This window comes from Ipomoea triloba, chromosome 5 (genome assembly GCF_003576645.1).
Source record: "Ipomoea triloba cultivar NCNSP0323 chromosome 5, ASM357664v1".
Classification (NCBI taxonomy): domain Eukaryota; kingdom Viridiplantae; phylum Streptophyta; class Magnoliopsida; order Solanales; family Convolvulaceae; genus Ipomoea; species Ipomoea triloba.
In genome coordinates this window covers 12,152,298-12,172,917 of record NC_044920.1, presented here as the reverse complement: position 1 = coordinate 12,172,917, position 20,620 = coordinate 12,152,298, and the positions used below count along the sequence as shown (strand labels likewise).

Sequence of the window (20,620 nt, the reverse complement as noted above, 5' to 3'; positions counted from 1 at the left end):
TACTCTATCCTAGAATAGACACCCTGAGGGATTATTTCCATATGTACATATCTGGGTATTGATATGGTTATTTGAGGTTGTAAGTTTAGCCTTAGCGTTTGGGTATAGGAAAGATACCTAAGCGTGGCGGTAACACCCAGTTTTCTGCTGGTTAGACGCTTCCGCAATGTATTATATTTTAAGGATTTTGTAATAAATCCAAGATGTGAAAATTGGGGTGTTACACATAAAGAATAACCAAGAGAGAACAAGTAACAGACTACATAAAAAACAACTAATAATTCGAACAACAAGGCATCCAATGAAAATCATACCCTGACACACAATTTCCAGTCACTGCACACAATAAACCCAAATTGTGCACACAACAAAAACACATATAGTTTAGCAAACACATAATTCCAAAAATAAATATCTAAAATATAATTTATCAAAAAAAAAAAAAAACAAAAAATTGTTTTGCTTAAATATGAGAATCTAAAATGCCGTGGAGCTGTTTTGAAGATTTGTTTAAAATACCTAGCTTCGAATTATCATAGTTTTTTTAATTTATTGACTATGAACATGTATTATAGTAGTAGGCCTATTCCGCTGTAATAGGCCTATTCCATTGTTTGGTAAAACCTTCTATTCCCAGGAACAATGTTCCTGAGAATGACCTATTCCCCTTGTAAGGGGAATAGAGATTCCTAGGCCTTCCTAGGTATTAGGATATTCCTGAGTTCTCAGGAATATCCTAATGATTTTACCCCATGGCATTTTGGGAAATCTTTTCCCAAAACGCTCCTATAATATTTTTTAAAAAAAAACTTGTAACTAAGAGCAATTAATGCTCCAAGCCGCCTTAAATAAATGAGTTTTTGCCTCTTTAAGGCTTCCTCATCCTATTATTAATTTCAAAAGAGAAGCAATGCTTCTCTTATATAGAGGAGCTCAAATGAGCTCCTCTTCATAAGTTACTAATGTGGGATCAAAAACTCTAATTTGTGTTTTTTAAAAAATTATTTTATATATAATTTTGTTTATTATTATTATTATAGGGGTATTTATGTCTTTTAAAATATATTTCATTTCTATTCCTTAAACCAACCAAACACTATAATATAATTCATAAAGTCTATTCCTTCCGCGAACCAAACAATAAAATACAATTCTTATTCTATTCCTTACCTATTCCATTCCTTATGGAATAACATTCCTATTACCTCAAAGTTCATTCAGTGAACCAAACGTCCTGTTAAGGTTAGTAGAATTATTTGTTGTTTTTGAGTTTATTAATTGCATAATATATTGGGAAAATTGCACTTTTCGTCCCCAAGTTATAGGGAAATTGTAGAATTCGTCCCTTAGTTCTTGTTATACTCACATTTCGTCTCTAAGTTATCATTGGTGTTGCACTTTTCGTCCCTGAGTTATATTAATTGCAAATTTCGTCCCTAAATTGTTATTACGTTGCACTTTTCGTCCCTAACATAAGTGTGCAAACTTCGGTAAATTTTTTATTAAAAAATAGTTAATCGAAATACTTCAGTAAACTTCATTAAAATAATTGGTGTTGAACCAAAAAAGTTCGATTACAGATTTTTTTAATCGAAAATTTATTAAAGTTTGCACACTTACATTAGGGACGAAAAGTGCAACGTAATAATAACTTAGGGACGAAATTTGCAATTAATATAACTCAGGGACGAAAAGTGCAACACCAATGATAACTTAGGGACAAAAAGTGAATATGACAAGAATTTAGAGACAAATTCTACAATTATCCTATAACTTAGGGACGAAAAGTGCAATTGTCCCGAATATATTTGTCATCAATTCCTTATAAATATTGTATTGAAGGAGATGTTGAGGTCAAGCTGGGACAATCATCTGTTTTTGTATTTCGTTTATAGAACAACAGAACAACTTTCTCCATCTTCAGTTTTGAGTTTTGACAATGCAAGAAAGAAACCCCAACTTTAAGAATTAGATTGTATCTATATGTATCCTTCTGTGAACACTAAAGCACTATCAATCAAACAAACTATTTCCTGTTCCCAGCCTGCAACTATGTCCATGGTCATGGCAGCATCCAAGCTAGCTAAGAAGACAGCAACAACAAAAAACAAAGCTGACTGACCAAAATGATTGGGTTTCAGTAGATGATTATTTCTAGCAGCCCTAAGGAGCTTCACAAATTTGCCTCCTAACAAAAAGATCAAGAGAAATAAATTAGCACAACTATTAACAGTAATTATAATTCAACATATAACGCATGCAGTACCTGATGACTTATGCGACTGATTCAGAAAGACGAGCTTGCTCCACCAAAAAAATAGCCAATTCACTGCCACTCCCTGTTGCTGCTGCTTTCTCCTCTTGAAAGTCTTCAGCAATTTCTTCCCTTTCTCTGAAACCCTTCATTTGCAAATTCCCATTGGTCTGGATTGAATTTTCTGAATTGCTAAACCATCACCAAAAACAGTTCCAGTCATACACAACTTACAACACTTCCCAATCAGATAGCCCAAACTAGGGAAATAAAACTGCAAATTAAATGCCTTATATGAGTCAGTGTTTACCCTATCTTCTTAACCAGTTTCTGAATTGATTCAACACTATAAAATGTGGTGACTAGTCCAGTTAGTTGTGGTGGGTTGACCAATTCACAGTAACCAATGAATACAAAGAGATGTTACACATATCACAAGTCAAATCATTTGTCAATGAAGTGAATTCTGAAATACTACAGCCCAAGTTCTAGCATCGAACAAATATTGGTAGTGAAAGCAGCAATTCTAGCAGTAGTGTTACCTTATTCCCATCCTTAAGAGAATTCACTTTGAAGGTAGTTGTTATGTAAAGCTTATTTGATGTTTTTGATATTGTGAGATAAATACTGAGCTTATACACGTTTGGCATGATTATGAATTGTGTAATTCTCTGTACCTTTGTAGTTTTGAGCTAAGAATCCACAAATAACTTGGAGTATATTATCAAACTTGTAGCCCACGTCAAAGAAAAGATTAAAAGAACACTTACATTTAGTAAAGGCGTCGCTCCTGTGATATATAGACTGGGTGGTTAGCCATTGCTCAGGCATTCTCTTTCTTTTTCTTAATCTGAATCATGCAGGAAAAGAAAAACAAAGTAACATGTTTATCTAACCTGCAGTATATAAAGGAATGCTTGTGCTAGCGATTGTCTCTGAGAAGTGTGTACTATATAACTGAAAAGCACATACAGGATTTCGTTCTGGCTAACTCATATTCAACTGAAAATTTGTGTCAAAATAACTAATTAGGAAAAAAGGAGTCTCATTGATGGAAAGAAATAAAAATAAATAATTCACGAAAAGGAGAGCAAATGGCATATTGGAAAATTTTCTGCTTGTCAATCACATGAAGAAGGCAAAATAACCTTTTGTTAATCTCTTCCCATTCCTCTCCATGGTGCAATATTGTGACATGGAATGAGTACTGTAAATGAGAGCAAGGATGACTAATGCATGTACAAACATCAAAACTGTTGAGGGCATCCTAAGAGTAATCTTTTGAACCCTCAGCGATGCTCTTTGATGTTGGAACTCGCAACAGAGGCACCACCAATTGATTGATCTAACTTGATTCCAGACTCGAACTTAGCTGCGAATGCTAATGTTGATTGGAGAGCCTTTTGTGCTGAGCTTGGTATATTTGGCAAGAATGTTGTCTTTGATGAGTTGGCAATTCCTTCACTGTGCTCAACTGCAGATTGACCCAAGAGCTGATATGATGGAAATGAAGAAGATTCAAACTTAAAGTGCATTTCCCTCGAGCCACCAAGTCTACTTAGTGAACCTTGTATCCCTTGAACCACAGGTGAAGCAGTCTTGTACTCTTTATTACAGATTACAGCTTGCTCTGTTGAACTAGTAACATCCAATGACACTTTGCCAAATGCGAGTAAGCTTATGCCCCGAGGCATAGATTTAGGGGGAGTTCTGGTTGTCATCTCATTTGTACAACTATCACCAATCCTTGGAGATGAGGCAGTATCCTTACCTTTACTAAATTCATCTAACTGCAATTTTTCAATTCTATAACCTCTGTTAAGAAAGCTTGGTATTGTCTTAGAACTGGAATCAATCAAAGGAGCTCTACCAAGGGAAAGGAAGTTTATCCCATGTGGTATCCTTGAAGTTGGTCCCTTGATAACGTTGTTTGGCATTTGAGTATTGTCTGACTTAGAATGGATTTCCTCTTGATTAAATTTGCCAGAATCACCTTCCTTCAATGATGAACCAAATTCTTTATGATTAGTATCACCAACTGGCAACTTCCCATGAGTGAGAAAGCTTACACCTTTTGGTGCACGCACAGCAAGCTTTTGGACAGTGTCACCTACAGTATGCCCTGTGTTCTTCCCAGGAAAAAGCTGAGAGCTACCATGAGCATTCACTTGCATCTTTGGGCTTAAACTACTTGGAAGTAAAGGTGAACTCAACTCAGCCTTGGAGATGATAGGAGGTGTCGAAGACTCTGTCTTAGCTGGCACCTGAAATAATGCCAGTAACATATGGTAAAGCAGTCGAAGTTGAAAAAGAGAAAGGTCATATTCCAAACAAACATAGTATTGAATAATACAGAGAGCTAAAAACTTGAAAAGCTTGAGTGTAGAGGATTCATACCTTGTGTGAGAACAAACAGTCTACACCTCTGCTGCAAAAACCGTTGGATACAAAATTATTGCATGGATATTTGGAGAGCTGATGATCAAATGGGCAATCATCACCTTTCATGCAAGAATGGCGTGCAAAATGGCAGCATGGCTGAAACATCAGAATCATCATGTCATATACATATACATATAATCTTTAAATACATGAACACTATACAAAGTATATTTAACATGGTTTAAGATGATGCTTAAGGTGCATATCAAATTGCAAATGAATCTGAAAAAAAAATTAAATATAAAATATAAAAATCGAAGAAGATAGAGGTCTAAGCCCTAAATCATTGCAGTAATGAGGCAGGCATAAGAGCAACCACTGTATACCTTGGATTTGGTTAATGGAATTATATCATGAGAGAATTTGCACTTTTCACCCTGTACAAGAAACAGTATGTGAATACAAGCATGCAAAATTTACAAGATTTCCTTAGAGACCAATACCAATAACAATATTGTAGGACGTCAAATCACCTCGTGGCACCTTCCTTTCTGATAATGGCGGCAATATGACACTGTTTTTGGTTTCACAATTGGTGGCAGCTTTAGTCTTTTCACTCCTAGCTTTATGTTCTTTTGAGCTCGCTTAATCCTCTCTTTGCACTGTGAAATATATTAAATATATTGTAGGAAAAGCAGGGTGAAAAATCATGAGAATAATAAATGCATAAAAAGGAACTTTAGTTGAAGAAAGAAACAAATACCTTTTTCTTTGCTCTATTTTCCTTGGTTATAGGGCCTCTCTTCTTTTTCCTTTTGCCTTCATTTGCAACCTGTAATGAGAAAGATAACATAAAGATTCAGGTGAGATTGGCAAAAATCAACTAGAAAGGAATACATAAAAATCTCTTAATTATATTAAACCCTGAAACCTTATAGGGTAAGAAATCAAACTTAATAGAGCATTGTAAAGGAAAGTGAAAATTTAATAGCATGAACTATATTGAACGCAATTTCACCTCATCTGAGAAAGCAACTAATTAGAGCCACGTATATAGTTAATCCTTGTGACCCCAAATTTTATTTTTTTTTAAGGGCCATATGATGATTATGTTCATTGTGGGACAAGGCTATAGAAGTATGAGAACTATACTGATTCCGGGAGTAGAGCAGAAAAAAGATTTCTGATTACTGTACAACCAACAATCTCCAATTTTACACAAGCAGCAAACAGAGGCTTTTGGTTTAGTAAGATGCATATTACAAAGAAAACCCTGCGCTTGCATCAAAAGAAATTGCAACCCAGTTATGCATGAGCTTGAACTATACCACAAATAGTATGTTGAAACCCTAAGTCCTTTTAGGAATGGGCCCATTAGGTTAATAGTCTATTCACGTATAAATAGGAGATATTTGTACAGTTCTTTACATAGAATAAAATGAATCCCTTTATTTTCACATAGTACTTAAATAAGGTTAAAAAGAGAGGGCCAAGAAAACATTAAACCAATGTTAAAAATGCAATGAAATCCAAGGAGGAAATGAGTTATCCATACCTCTAACTCAGCATCAGTAACAGAACCTGTCTTCAATGCCAAACAAGCTGCAGAACTGTCTACCTTCCCAACACCATCTACTTGTCCATTAACTATTTCACTATCTATAACATTATCAAACCCATCAATCTTCTTCTTCTCAACATCTTTCTGACAAACAACCATTTCAAAGTCACTCTCCTCCACCTCAGATTTTTTTCCAAGAAGCTCCTTAGAAATATTGCTGCAGCCATCTGCTGAATCATTAGAAAATGAAGTCAGTACATGCTTTTCCTGAAGTTTGGTGTCCAGAACATCAAGAATGAACTCTTTTTCAGCTGTTATACTCACATGAGTATGCCCTTGCTCTAGTGACACTGTGTCTTCAAACATGTTGCCATCTGATTCATCACTAACCCCAGCATCCCCAGAAATTTCCCCTTCTTCAATCTCTTCAACTACAGTTTCAGGAACTGATGAATTAGCTGCTCCAGAGGCAGAGATCAAATTTTGTAATTCCATCTCTTTAAGTTGCAATCCATGCTCCATGCCTTTCAACAAATTCTTCTCTGCAACATGGCTTTTCTCTTCACTGCTCTGAACAAGTAGAATCAGTTCATTATCCTCATCCATAAAACATGATTCTATAGTGGCACAAGCTTCATGAATAGAGACTTTTTTATCCTTAAAACATGATTCTGGGTCATTAGACTTGTCTTCTTGCTCATACAACTGCAAAACAAGAGTACCAGCTTGGTTGTTGTCCACCAAAGGGGTTGAGATACCGTTAGCACCATTCTTTTGAGGGACTTCCCAATTAACTTCCATTGCATCATCATTGGGATCAAGAATACTAGCTTGATTGTTGTCCACCAAATTTTGCAGTTCCATCTCTCTAAGTTGCAATTCGTGCTCCATGTCTTCCAAAAGTTTATTCTCCGCAGCATGGCCTTCCTCTTGACCACCCTGAACAACTTGAGACAGTTCATTCTCCTCATCCATAAAACAAGATTCTATTGTGGCACAAGCTTCATGAATAGATATTTCTTTATCCATATGTTGCAGTCTCACGATATCAGATTCCCCCACTTGCAATTCTGGGGTGTTAGACTTATCTTCTTGCTCATCACACAACTGCAAAACAAGAGTACTAGCTTGATTGTTATCCACCAAAGAGCCTGACCCATTGTTAGTACCATTCTTTTGATGGACTTCCCCGTTAACATCCATTGCATCATCAGTGTGATCAAGAGTACTAGCTTGATTGTTGTCTACCAGATTTTGTAGTTCCATCTCATTCAGTTGCAATCCATGCTCCATGTCTTCCAAAACTTTCTTCTCTGCAATATGGATTTTCTCTTCACCACTCTGAACAAGTTGAGTCAGTGCATTATCCTCATCCATAAAACATGACTCCATAGTGGCACAAGTTTCATGAACAGAGATTTCTTTATCCATATTTTGGAGTTTCACAAGATCAGATTCCCCCAATTGCAATTCGGGGGTGTTAGACTTATCTTCTTGCTCATTATATGACTGCAAAACCAGAGTACTAGCTTGACTGTTGTCCACCAATGAGCTTGAGATACCGTTGTTAGCACCATTCTTTTGAGGGACTTCCCCATTAACTTCCATTGCATCATCATTGTGATCCAACAAATCAATACAATCTTTTATTTGCCCCTCACTGATATCACCCATTTCATGCAATATGGCATGAGTTTTGTTTTTCTCATGATCAATGTCATTCACTAACTTAATTTCGGCCTCCATGTGTTGATCAACTAATGCACCGTGAGCAGTGATCTCTTTTCCTGATTCTGAACAACCAGTTTCTTCTTGAAAACCAGAAACCCATAATCAGTATGCATTGCCACAATTTCAAGAAAAAACAAATTAAAAAAATAACAAAAAAAAAAAAAAAGGATCCAAATAATAAATATAATATATGCTTGATGGAATCCATTACATAAGACTTTAGTAGTTTAATCTTCTGCAAAGTAAAATTTACAGTAATGAGTGCAATACAAAAATACAAATGCAAAGCAAATATAAATCAAAAGAAAGCCCAAAGTTTGCAAAGCAATACAAAAGAAAAAAAAAAATCGGCCATGCCAATATGCGCAACTGTGCAAGTCCAAAATTTTAAATTACCTTGTTTTTGGTGAGAAGGTTGCGGTCCAGAGCTGGTGGGGCAATGGGATAGGATGTGAATCAGCGTGTGGTAAGTCTCACTCATCAAAGTTCGGCGACGATGAGGCGGAGGGAAATGGAAAGCATTTTGAGAAGGTTTTGTCCTGTCCAACTCAGAGCAATTTTCCATTCCTGCTGAAACCCTGAGTGCTCCCTCCCTCTCCCTCTTTGAGGTTTTCAGAAGTAACTTCCAAGAAACTGCAGCACCAAAGAACTAATAGTCAGTAAAATTGGCCACATACCGACTACAACAAAATTGAGCTTTAGAGGCATTTAAATCTTCCCTAATAGTAGGGATGCCAATTGGGCCAACCCGTTCAGTTTTGGGCTAATCGACTTTTTTTGGGCCGGGTTTAAAATTCTTGGCCCTAATCTTGGGCTGCCGAGCTTGTCGGGCGAGTTCAACTAAAACTTTTGACATTTTAAACTTTCAATTTTAATAAACTAGCACATTTATACTAATAAATATAAACTTATACATCATTCGATCAATATAAACCTTTATTTCTAAATTTCAACTAAAAATAATTAATATATTTACACTATAATATAATAATTATAATAAGTTTTTTATTTTTCATAAAAAATATTTCATTTTGTAATACATTTATTAAAATTTTATTTAGAAATTTAAAAAAAATTACTAATGATGAGCTTAAATATAAATTCCTTATGTATTTTGTTCCACATCACTTGTGAAACAAAGAATAGCCTTAAGCGGCTCGGGCTATCAGGCTAGCCCACTAAATTTTGGGCTAGCCCATTTGGGCCATCGAGCTTATCAGTTTCGAGCTTATCGGGCTAAAATTTCTTGGCCCTAATCTTATAAATTTTCGGGCTTATCGATTCAGCCCATCGATTTCGGGCTAAGATTGGCATCCCTACCTAATAGTAGGCCTAATGAGGCATTTATAGAAAATTCCTCCTCTATTGATGCAGCATTAGGGGTAAAGGGGCATTTTAAGGTGCCTGAAGGGCATTAGGGCTAATGGGGCATTTTAAAGTTCCTGGAGAGGTATTAAAAATTAGACATCACTTTGAAGATGTAATGAGGCATTTTGAAATGCCTCTAAAAATGTAGTCCAATGTTAGATGTTTTGTGGCATTTTAAAGTGTCTCAATGATGCTTCTAATTTTAATAGATGTTTCATTTGGTACAGATGTACGATTCAGCAGAAATTTCAATAAAATTTGATAATAAACAAATTGTTATATACAAAAGCAATATACACATTCAATAATATATGAGCAATAGTTCACAAGTGCTAGCCATCAAAATTACATCTACCTCCAAGACCTTTGAAAAACAAAACTCTGTTTACTGAAACAAAACCTTAAACTATATAAAAAATTTATAAAATTAAAAAGTAAAAAAATAAAAAAAGTTATGAGCTCTTGTGCCTGTGTAAAGTTCCCTGAATAAAGAACAACCTCAGTTTTTGCTGTCAAATTTGTGTTTCATCTCCAAAAATGTCATGTAGCCTCTTTATCGACATTAGTAAAAAATTGTCTGAACCATTTAATATGCAAAAAAGTGGCCTCAACGATTGACAGAATGTAATTAATTGGAACATAAAAACAATGTATATGATGTTTATAAAGAAAGAATTACCAATAATTACAAACTCATAAAATTAAATTGTTAGCAAGAATTACCAATTGAAATCTTTCAATACTAAGACAAAGACTAAGTTGTAGCTCTTATATTAATTGACTCTATGCAATCAAATTGTAAGTATAAAGCAGAGCATGTTAAACCTTTATGGTTCAACAAAGAAATAAGTATAAACAGATGATGTAAGTATGAGACTATGAGTTATACAAACAATGAAAAATCAAGAAGGACAAAATTAAAATGTGCATTATATTGACAAAGGCACTAGTCCAATTTTATTTATTTAAAAAAAAAAAAGAAAGAAAGAAAGAAAATTTACTCATAATATACAAACAGGAGATGTTCACTGAGAACCTTCAACTCTTTGGTTGTCATACTTCAACTCCATTTCCCCATCCCAAAAACAAACCCATCATCTAATTCATTCATGAATATCACACAATCAATTTCCTAATAAGCTCATAAATCCATTTAAGAAGATAGATAAATAAATTTGGTACTTTTCATGAGCACTTAAGCATATAAACTTGCAAGCACAAACAGGACAACATTAGTCTGTTATGGTCTAACTACTGTAATTTACTCAGACAACAAAATAAACTGAACATGAATTAAAGAGGTGAGCCCTAAGAAAGTTCTAAAACTATGCTGCTACTTATGGACAACAAATTCTCTCTCCACTCAACACCTTCACTAGCTCTAGCAACTGTGACTCCACCTCCACCCATCTTATGAATCACAACTTGCCAATTCCTTCAAGTTCTCATCAAAAAATTCAAAACCAATTCATATATTCCTCTATCAAACACATCAATTTTAGTTAAACCCAACAAGAACTACAAGATTACAAAATTTTTAAATTTGTGTACATTACCAGAGGTGGAGCCGTGGAGGTGTTGTTGGAACGGAGGAGCATGAGGTTTGGATTCCACTTTGAGATAGCACGGAGAAGATGAAGGCCTTCAGCAACTTAGTTTCCTATGATTTTGGATTCCACTTTGAGAGTTGCAATCAAATGCCCCAATAAATAGGTTTTTGCGACAGTTTAGTCTAAATGCCTTAAAAATGATTTAATGGGGCAATTTTGATAAAATGCGAAATCTAAAGTGCCTAAAAATTCATATTTAGTGTAGTGAGCAACTGAAACAGAGAATCCCTATGTGCTTATTCAGTTGAAAGAGAAATACAAAAGTATCTGTTTCTATATATACATAGAGAAAAAAAAGAGGAGGCGACTGATTAACCTAGGGTTGAAGCGAAAAGAAGGAGCTCCGTTGGCGTTGCACGGCGGTCGGCGCATAAGAATTCCGGTGAGGGAAGACGGAAGAGAGAGCGCGGGATGGAGCGATGCTTATATATAACTTATAAGGTGGAGCATGCCCGAAAGCGCCGCCGTTTGTTTAACTAAAAGAGAAGGCGTTAATGGGTGATTGTGTAATTTTTCTTTTAAATATAAAAGCCAAAAATTGACCTTTGACTTTCACTTGACACTATTATTACTTCATCTTCAACTCCCAGAGCAAAAACTACATGTGTCCTTCACCGTTTCTATTCAACTACTGCAGCCAAGCCAGCCATAAAGCCATCTCTAATATAAATTTTTTACATAATTTTTTCAGATAAAAAATTAACATAAGGTTGGAGTGATATTTTTTTAGAATTCTTTTTTTTTTACAAATACAAAATTTTGGTAGGACTCATTAAATATGATTAAAAGTAAAACAAACATTATAGGTGCGCATCTGGGGCACCTGTTGCGTCCAGTTGGCGTATGTACTACACGTGCTAACTGTGCACGTGAAAAAAAAATATTCTTATTTTTTTGTCAGTTTTTTTTCTTCAAATTTTTCTCTTCTCTCTTCCCTTTCTTTCCTAGTTGTCACTGGAAAAATCTTCAACAAAAATTGCACTATTGAGGTTTCTCTGAGAGCAACCTCACCCATCAATGTGAATTTTTTTTATGGTTTTTTTCAGTTTCATGTAGGAGAGAGGAAGAAGGGAGAAGAGGAAAAAGGAGGTGGAAAAAAGAAAAGAAAAAATATTTTGACAAAATAAAAGTTTTTTAAAAATAGGTCATTTACTTGCCCAACTGGCACTGCGTAGCAGTTTCCCACACGTACGTTGCGCAACTGCTTTCTCTCATTTCACCATTCAATGGACCCCATAAAAATTGATTTTGCAGGAGAAAAAAATTAAAAAATAAAAATAAAAATCACCCCATCAATTAAAAGGTTCTCTAAGGTGACCATCTTGTTATTCTACACACATTTCTTGCTAAAATGTATTTAAAAAAATAGGCATAAAGTACACTTTCTATGTAGGTTTAAACTCAGTTTAAGCTAAAATGCAATTAGAAATGATAGTTGAACAATATTGTATGTGGTTCCACTGAAAAATGAACTTCCAATTATTTTAAAGTGAACCTAAACAAGAAATATAATGAACGTAAGATTTTTCTATGTAGATGGTAGATTATTTTTATGCATAATATTCATTATCTAAACGTGTATAAAATAGTATGAGAACATACTAAGAGTTCATTATTTGTATACATAATGTATATTTTTGTATGCATATGGTTCACTATTTGAGCATGTACAACATGATTGAAGATTTGAAGGTTTATCATTTAGATGTAGGCAAAAACTTGTGTAAGACCATCTCACAAATCCTTGTCCGTGAGACTGGTCGGGTAGAGATGAAATGTAATACTTATACTAGCAAATGTAATACTAAATCATAAGTTATTACATTTGCTAGTATAAGTATTACATTTGCATATTGACCCGACCCGTCTCACGGCTAAGAATCCATGAGACTAGGGGTGTGCAGGATCCGATTTAACCGCCAGACCCGCCACCCGGAAAGGAGAAAACCGGCCCGCCCGCGATCCGAATTGAAGCCCCCGACCCGGTCCGCTATAAGTCAGCATATTTATTTTTCGGGTAGGGTTAGGGTTTTGGTCACCCGACCCGCTCGAATATCCGAAATACATTAGGGTTAGGGTTTTTAGGCATTCCATACGACGTCGTTTAGTAATGTTATATATATACACATATGTACCAGCGCAGTCACTCCACTCACTCGTTCTCGCCATTTCTCTGATTCTCTCTTCTCTCCTATCGACTTCTCTGAGTTCTCTCTTCAAATTCTTCTCCATTCTCTCTTGATTCTCTTCCCTACTTCCTTTGCCTCACTCCTCACTCTCCTGTAGTCCTGTCTTCACTAGTTTCTCATGAGTCATCGGCTCCTCTCTCAAACTTTCAGTCTCAAGTCTCAATGAGACCAGACTTACCGGTGGACGGTGGAAGCCCTAGCTTGGTCGACGACTCGACGGTGGTGAACTGGTGAGGGTGTGAGGTGGTTAACGATGGAAGCCCTAACTTGGTTACAAATCGACGGTGGTGAACTGGTGAGGGTCTGAGGCGGTGGACGGTGGAAGCCCTAGCTTGGTCGACGACTGGTGACTATCGTGATTCGTGAGTGTTGATTGTTGAAGGCTTGAAGCCCTTGTTCTCCCAGGAATATTTGTGAGAAACAAAGTAACCTTCAAACCCTACTTTTATTAGATCTTTTCGATTTATTCATTCGATTTGTGATAATATGTTCCTAAATATGTATTCTGATTTTGAGTCAGTAATTTGTGGTATTTGATATACTGTCATGCGATTCTATGAGTCTCTCACTCTTACTCTGTCTGGACTTTGTGTGAATATATGGTGGAAGCTATGTCAAACTGTGAAAGTGTATTCATTCAATTTGTGATAGTATGTTGCTAAATATGTATTCTGATTTTTTGTGCTTAAAGTTGATGGAAGTTGGTATTTGATATAGTGTATTGTGAGTTGTGAGTCTATGAGTCCTGTGACTCTATGAGTCAGCGAGTCTGTCACTTTGAGTCTCTGACTATGTTTGAGCTTTATGTGAATATATGGTGGAAGCTATGTGATAGTATGTTTCTAAATATGTATTTTGGTTTTTTGTGCTTAAAGTTGATGGAAGTTGGTATGTGAGTGTGTGAGTCTGTCTGAGCTTCATGCGAATGCTTGAGCACAAAAAATGGTAGAAGTATGTTACATTGTTACTGTCACAAAAATGATTAAGCACAAAAAATGGTAGATTTTGTGATACTATCACTCTGTCTTTGTTTTATACGAATGCTTGAGCACAAAAATGATGCCCATCATATAGATAGAGAGCATCACTGAATCTGGACCGCAACCCTCTATTATTTTTGACATGTTCATTCTATTTTTTGGCTAGGTATTTGATAACTCTGCGCCCACCCTCCATTGTAGCCTACTGGTTCAGTAAATCCAAATTTCAAAGGTAATTTTTACAAACACATTTTAGTTTATTCCTGACATTGAGTATTAGTGACTTAGTGTAATAGTTTTTGTTCATTTATTTAATTCCTCTGCTCGTTAGTCTTTACACAAACATCTCAAAAATGAATTATTTTATAATTGTTTTCATTTAATAGTTTTTGTTCATAATGTAGACCTTATAGTGTTGTGTTTCACTGCAATTGCGGATGTCTAGGAAGCTACAATCTGTACTTGCTAAGCTGGAACTGGTGACTATCGTAAGTGTTGATTAAACTTGTTAGTTGTTATTCTGAGTATATTAATTGTGAGTCTTTTATATGTATGCTTGTGTGATTCAGGACATTTTCTGGCCTTATGTATTTTGGAAGAATTTTCTTGCCCTATCTATTCTGGTATTTGGTATACTATCGGCTGTGAGTCAGTGAGTGTATAATGTACTCTATCTGAGCTTTATGCGAATGCTTGAGCACAAAAAATGGTGGAAGCTAAATGTTAAATTGTTACTGTCACTCTGTGCTTTATATGAATGCTTCTAAACTTTATATGATTGCTTGAGCACAAAAATGATGAAAAATATGGTACTGTGACTACTATCACTCTGTTTGAGCTTTATATGAAAATATGCTAGCGACGGTAACATATAATATAATCATATAAAAGGTAATCACAAAATGATGAAACTATTTTCTGATTTTGTGATATATTGTCACTCTGTCTGAGCTTAAATTAATGTTTGAGCACAAAAATGATGAAATATCTATTGATTTTGTGATTTCTGCTTAAAATGCATATATATACACAATGTGGAAGCTTATAAGTTGCTATTGTGAAATAATATGGCCATAAAGGGTTGATCACAAAAATGGTGAAACAATATTCTGATTTGTGAATTGTGCTTAAAATGCATGCATATATACAGTGTGGAAGACTTGAAAAAGATTGTCACTAATTTTATTTATTGTGTTTTAATTAAATTCCATCATTTTGAATTACTTTCTATTTTTAATTACTTCATTTGCTATGATGATGCTTCCACCATTGTGCATTTCTTAACAGGAAGATGAAGAATGTTTGAATGATTATTGAAGATGAGGAAAATGGTGTTATTTCACTATTGTGCATTTCTTATTTTCTTAACAGGAAGCTGAAAGCCATTTGAATGATTATTATTTTTTAAAAATAATATTTGAATGATTACTTAGTATAACATATATTAAACTTGCGCTATTTCACCACTTTGCATTTCTTAACATAAAGATGGGGAATATTTGAATGATTATTGAAGATGAGGAAAATGGTGTTATTTCACCATTTTATATTTCTTAACAGTTAATTAGCTAATTTAGTAGTTGGGTAAATGTTTGTAACATAATTAATTAGCTAATTTAGTTTTTTGCTAATTTAGTGATTTTAGAATCTTAGTTTATATTTTTGGAGTTTTGTAACATAATTAGTTTTCGAAGTTGTATTTTGCTTCAAATTTTACTAATTTAGTGATTTTAGTTTACAGTTTTGCATTATTTTTTAAAATTATTTTCCCAAACATAATTTAACCCGAAATCCGACAATATCCGCCCGAACCCGCCTGAACCCGAAATTAAAAATATCCGACGGTTATATAGCTAAAAATTCGCGGATATGGTATAGCAAAATGAAACCGAAATCCGAACGGGTTGGCGGATGAGAAATCCGATTCGCCCGAACCCGTCCGATGCACAGGCCTACATGAGACGGTCTCACACAAGTGTGACCACATGAGACGGTCTCACACAAGTGTAACCATTATATGTATAGGGTATATTATTTTTTATGTAATGTACATTATTTGAATATATAAAAAATAACATGGAAACATCTTGAGGGTTCACTATTTGTGCGTGTATGTAAGGTTCATAATTTGAACATGTACAAACTAATTTAAATTAAAGTTCATTATTTAAGCATGTATATATTATATGCTCATTTCTTGATGTACATAAAGTTCATTATTTATTAAATATCTTATTTCTTTGTAAAGTATAATTAGACTTATTTGGCACACCTCACTCTGCCCCTCACATCTACTTAGGAATATAATATTCAGTAAATAGTGAAGCTTATGTATACAAATGTAATATTCATTATTTGTGTGAATGTGTTATGCTACTAACATGGTAAGTATGACTGAAATAGTTCATTTTTTTTAATATATATATATATATATATATATATATATATATATATGAAGTACATTTTTTTAAAGACTGGAAGTTTATTTTTTGAACAGTGAATGTTTCCAACTTAACACCTAAGTATGATTGAAATAGTTCATTTTCTGAACACATAAAGTACATCTTTTAAATGTTGAAAGTTCTTATCTTTTNTTTTTTTTTTTTTTTTTTTTTTTTTTTTTTGAATAGTGTATATTTTCAACTTAACAGCTAAGTATGACTGAGATAGGTTCATTTTCCTAGATTAGACTACATCCACACATAATCATATATAACACTTAGTTAAAGATCAGATTTTTTAAATAGAGGGGTATGGGTATGCCAAATAAATCTAATCGAACTCTACAAACGAATAAGATCTTCAATTAATCCAATATCACATTGAAAACTAATAAAATAAAAGTAAAGCTTAGTTCATTTTCTGAATCCATAAGGTATATTTGAAACATTGAAAGTGCATTTTCAAAACATGGTATGTTTCCCACTTAAAAGCAAAGTATGATTGATATAGGTTCATTTTCTAAACACATAAAGTATATATTTTTTAAAACACTTAAGGTTCATTTTCTACATACTACATGTCACATATAAACAAGCCAAAAAATTGGATGATAAGTTTAGTAATATAACGTATCACTACAGAAAAATGAGGAAAATAGCGACAAAGTAGTGACAGATTTTGAATTTCTTTTTTGTTAAATTAATATTTATCAACTGATTAGCGACGGATTTACGATGGATATTGCGACAAAATATTTATGTCGTTAAATACGTAGCTAATTTTAGCGGTAAATTTTACTGCAAAAATTAGAGACAGATTGGTGACTGATATTTCACAGGCTTATTTTATAATTTTAATTGCTACAACTTGGCGATGGATATATAAATTCGTCGCTACATATCCAAGAAGAAATTTTTCGAGTTTAAAATATAGCGACGGACAAATATTGTAGTAAATCCGTAGCTAAGTATCTAATAAAATAAAGAATGGCAATGAAATAGCGACGGAAAAAAGCTCCAATTGATATATATATATATATATATATATATATATATATATATATATATATATATATATATATTTCTTATTCCGGAATTAATTAATAGCAGATTTATTTTATACGAATTGTATTGTAATTGTAGTATAGGAATTGTATTGTTTTAATATCATTCTATTGTTTATACGAATTGTATTGGAATTGTAGTATAGAAATTGTATTGTTTTAATATTATTCTATTGTTTTAATATTATTCTATTATTTTAATTGTTTTAATGTACAAAATTTTGGGCGGGAAGGAAGATTTCGTTTTGGAGGATTTTGTTTCTATATATATAAAGATAAAGATTATGAGAAAAGTGTCAAATTGGCCCCTTAAGTCGGGTGGATAGTGCAATTAGGCCCCTAACTGAAAAAAGCTCCATTCAAGCCCCCTAAATCGGTAAAAAAGTGCAATTGAGTCCTAAATGACTTGTTTATCAGGTTACTACTCCTTAGATGGAGAATAGGTGCAAAACTTTGTAATTTGTACCACATTTGGTCATACTGTTAAATTAATTTGTATTCTATAAATAATTTTAATAATTTTTAAATATTTTTAAAACAAAAACAAAAGTCGGCAGTCCCTACCATCTTTTGTTTTTTGTTGTTTTTTTTTTCAAAAACATTATTTAAATAATTGTTTTTTATATTATTAAAAAAAATTTGTAAAATTATTTTAAATAATTTAAAAATAATTATTTTAAACAATTAAAAAAAATAGAAAATTACACTCTAAAGGAGAAGTGAGCACAAAAGGACTATTAGCGGCAAGGCGGGCTGTGGCGGCGTTTTTCGTGATCATGAGGGTCGTTGGAAGGGAGGTTTTATCGCTAATATTGGCATTTGTTCTATTGACGAAGCCGAAGCCTGGGCTGTGTTGCATGGTCTCCGTCTGGCGGCTCGAATGGGGTTTCAACGAATTATTGTGGTTTTAAACTTTAGCTTCTTTTTCTTTGGGTTTACCCATCTTCTTTTGATCAAAAAAAAAAAAAAACGGAGAAGTGAGCACAAAAGGACGAAAAATGCAATGTCAACATAGAATTCGTCCATGCGTGTTGGTCATGTTCACTTTTCCTCCCTGAGTTATACTAAAATTGTAAATTTTGTCCCTAATGTTTTATTAATAAATGGACAAAAAGTGCAACATCAATTATAACTTAGGCACGAAAAATGCGTATGGACAACATTTGGGGATGAATTCTACAAATTAATTTGACAGTAGGACCAAATTATTAAACGACCGGTGGCTGTTTTTTAATTTTTTTTTATTTTTTTTATTTATAATAAATAATATTTTTAATAAATAAAAATATTTTTTTGAACTGAAATAAATAAAAATATTTGTTTTGAAAAATAAAATAAAATTGAAAAAATGTCAAATTGGCCCCCTAAGCTGGGTGAATAGTGCAATTTGACCCCCTAACTAAATTTGACCTGATAAACAAGTCATTTAGGACTCAATTGCACTTTTTTGCCGGTTTAAGGGGCTTGAATGGAGTTTTTTTCAGTTAGGGGCATAATTGCACTATCCACCCGACTTAGGGGGCCAATTTGACACTTTTCCCATATAATCTATACTATATATAAATGCAATATTCTCCAACAAAGTTTTCCCGCTCAAATGTAGGGGTATTTTAGTAATATGGAAATTATTAATTATTAATATTTATTAATATAGAAATAATAATATTAATGGCAATCATGATCGTAATGGTAATTATAATAAATTGTTATTGATCATGGTAATTATTAATTATTACTCCCTCTGTCCCGTAATGTTTATCCGATTTACATTTGGCACGGAGTTTAAGAAAGTTAATCAAAGCAGACTTTCTTTCCGCTTATGCCCTTCTACAATTATACTTACTGACAGTTTTGCTTACTACAGGGGATTTCTTATTTTCTTCCTCACTCTTCATTTCTTTAGACATTTTCTGCAACAAACCCATTTCTTCAAGAAACCCATTTCTTCATCATTCTCCAACAAATCCTCCATAGCTCTCTATCTTTTATTCTTCTTTTTAGTTCTTTATACACCAGTGATTATACAAAAATAAATGAACATAATACTTGAGAACATATAAAAACGAAAAAAAAAAACAAAACAAAACAAAACAAAAGACAAAATAAGTGGTGTTTAAAAATAGATGGAGTTATAAAAATCTGAAACTTCATGAAATTGATGGGATGGCAACGCCGATTTGAGATATCATAAAAATTGCTACACTAGTTAAGGTGGCTAATGTTTCTGTGGAGTTCATACTAGCTTAGCCTCTTCGCAAAGCACCGTGAAAAAGAAGAATATCTAGGATCTCATCAAGATCTCAAAATGGGCGTTGATGGCAGCAGTGGCGGCGTTACTGTTACAGCTCGTCTGCTCTTGCTGTCGATGGTACTACCCTGTTGTTGCTTCTCCGGTGACTAAGGAAAAAAAGAAAGAACAAAAAGTTGTTTTGATAGATTTTTGTTTTTGGTTCCGTTCAAGTTTTGAAGTGAATGGTTTACTTTGCACAGAGTATTAATAATATGTGGACTATGCCTAATCCTGAGTGGATGACAACTGTAAAGACTATGTACCATTATAATAAAAGGGCAAAGTTGGAAAATAAAAATATAATGATGTTTATTTTTAGAAAGTGGACAATATTTTGGGACGGACGAAAAAGGAAAGTAAGACAGGTAAAATGGGACGAAGGGAGTAATATAGAATAATAATATTAATGATAATTGTTATTGTTATTAGCAATTGGTAATTGGTAATATTAATGGTAACTGTTATTGTTATTAGCAATTGATCATAATCGTGATGATAGAATTATGATTGGTAATTGGTAATTAGTAATTGGTAATAAACAAATTTAATTTTAAACAAATAGGTATTGGAATATAATATATATATGGAATTCAAATATATATGGAATATAATATAATGGAGGTTTTCATTCATATATAATAGCTCTGCATCTCTCTCTTTATGGCTATAAATACAAGAAGAAACCCAGTCAACCACCACTACCAATTTTCATCTCTCTGTTGTTTTTCGTTTGTGAAAGCATCAATGTAC

General features: G+C 33.7%; 1 protein-coding gene across 10 annotated transcripts; it reads right to left on the bottom strand.

Moving 5' to 3' along the window:
• Positions 1–1,848: 1,848 nt before the first annotated feature.
• Positions 1,849–11,393, bottom strand: LOC116019440. 10 transcript variants are annotated; one of them, XM_031259630.1, is made up of 12 exons: positions 10,853–11,392; positions 8,325–8,561; positions 6,192–8,008; positions 5,400–5,468; positions 5,170–5,298; positions 5,023–5,073; positions 4,652–4,792; positions 3,403–4,518; positions 3,151–3,256; positions 2,932–3,044; positions 2,267–2,446; positions 1,849–2,188 (listed from the first exon to the last, which is right to left on the bottom strand). In XM_031259630.1, exons 2-8 carry the CDS (start codon positions 8,491–8,493, stop codon positions 3,544–3,546), a joined length of 3,351 nt encoding a protein of 1,116 aa, XP_031115490.1. In that variant the 5' UTR covers positions 8,494–8,561; positions 10,853–11,392; the 3' UTR covers positions 1,849–2,188; positions 2,267–2,446; positions 2,932–3,044; positions 3,151–3,256; positions 3,403–3,543. The 10 variants fall into 10 exon arrangements, with proteins under 10 accessions (XP_031115490.1, XP_031115486.1, XP_031115487.1 ...); XM_031259626.1 differs by having other exon boundaries at positions 3,025–3,044; XM_031259627.1 differs by having other exon boundaries at positions 3,025–3,104; positions 3,227–3,256.
• Positions 11,394–20,620: the final 9,227 nt, after the last annotated feature.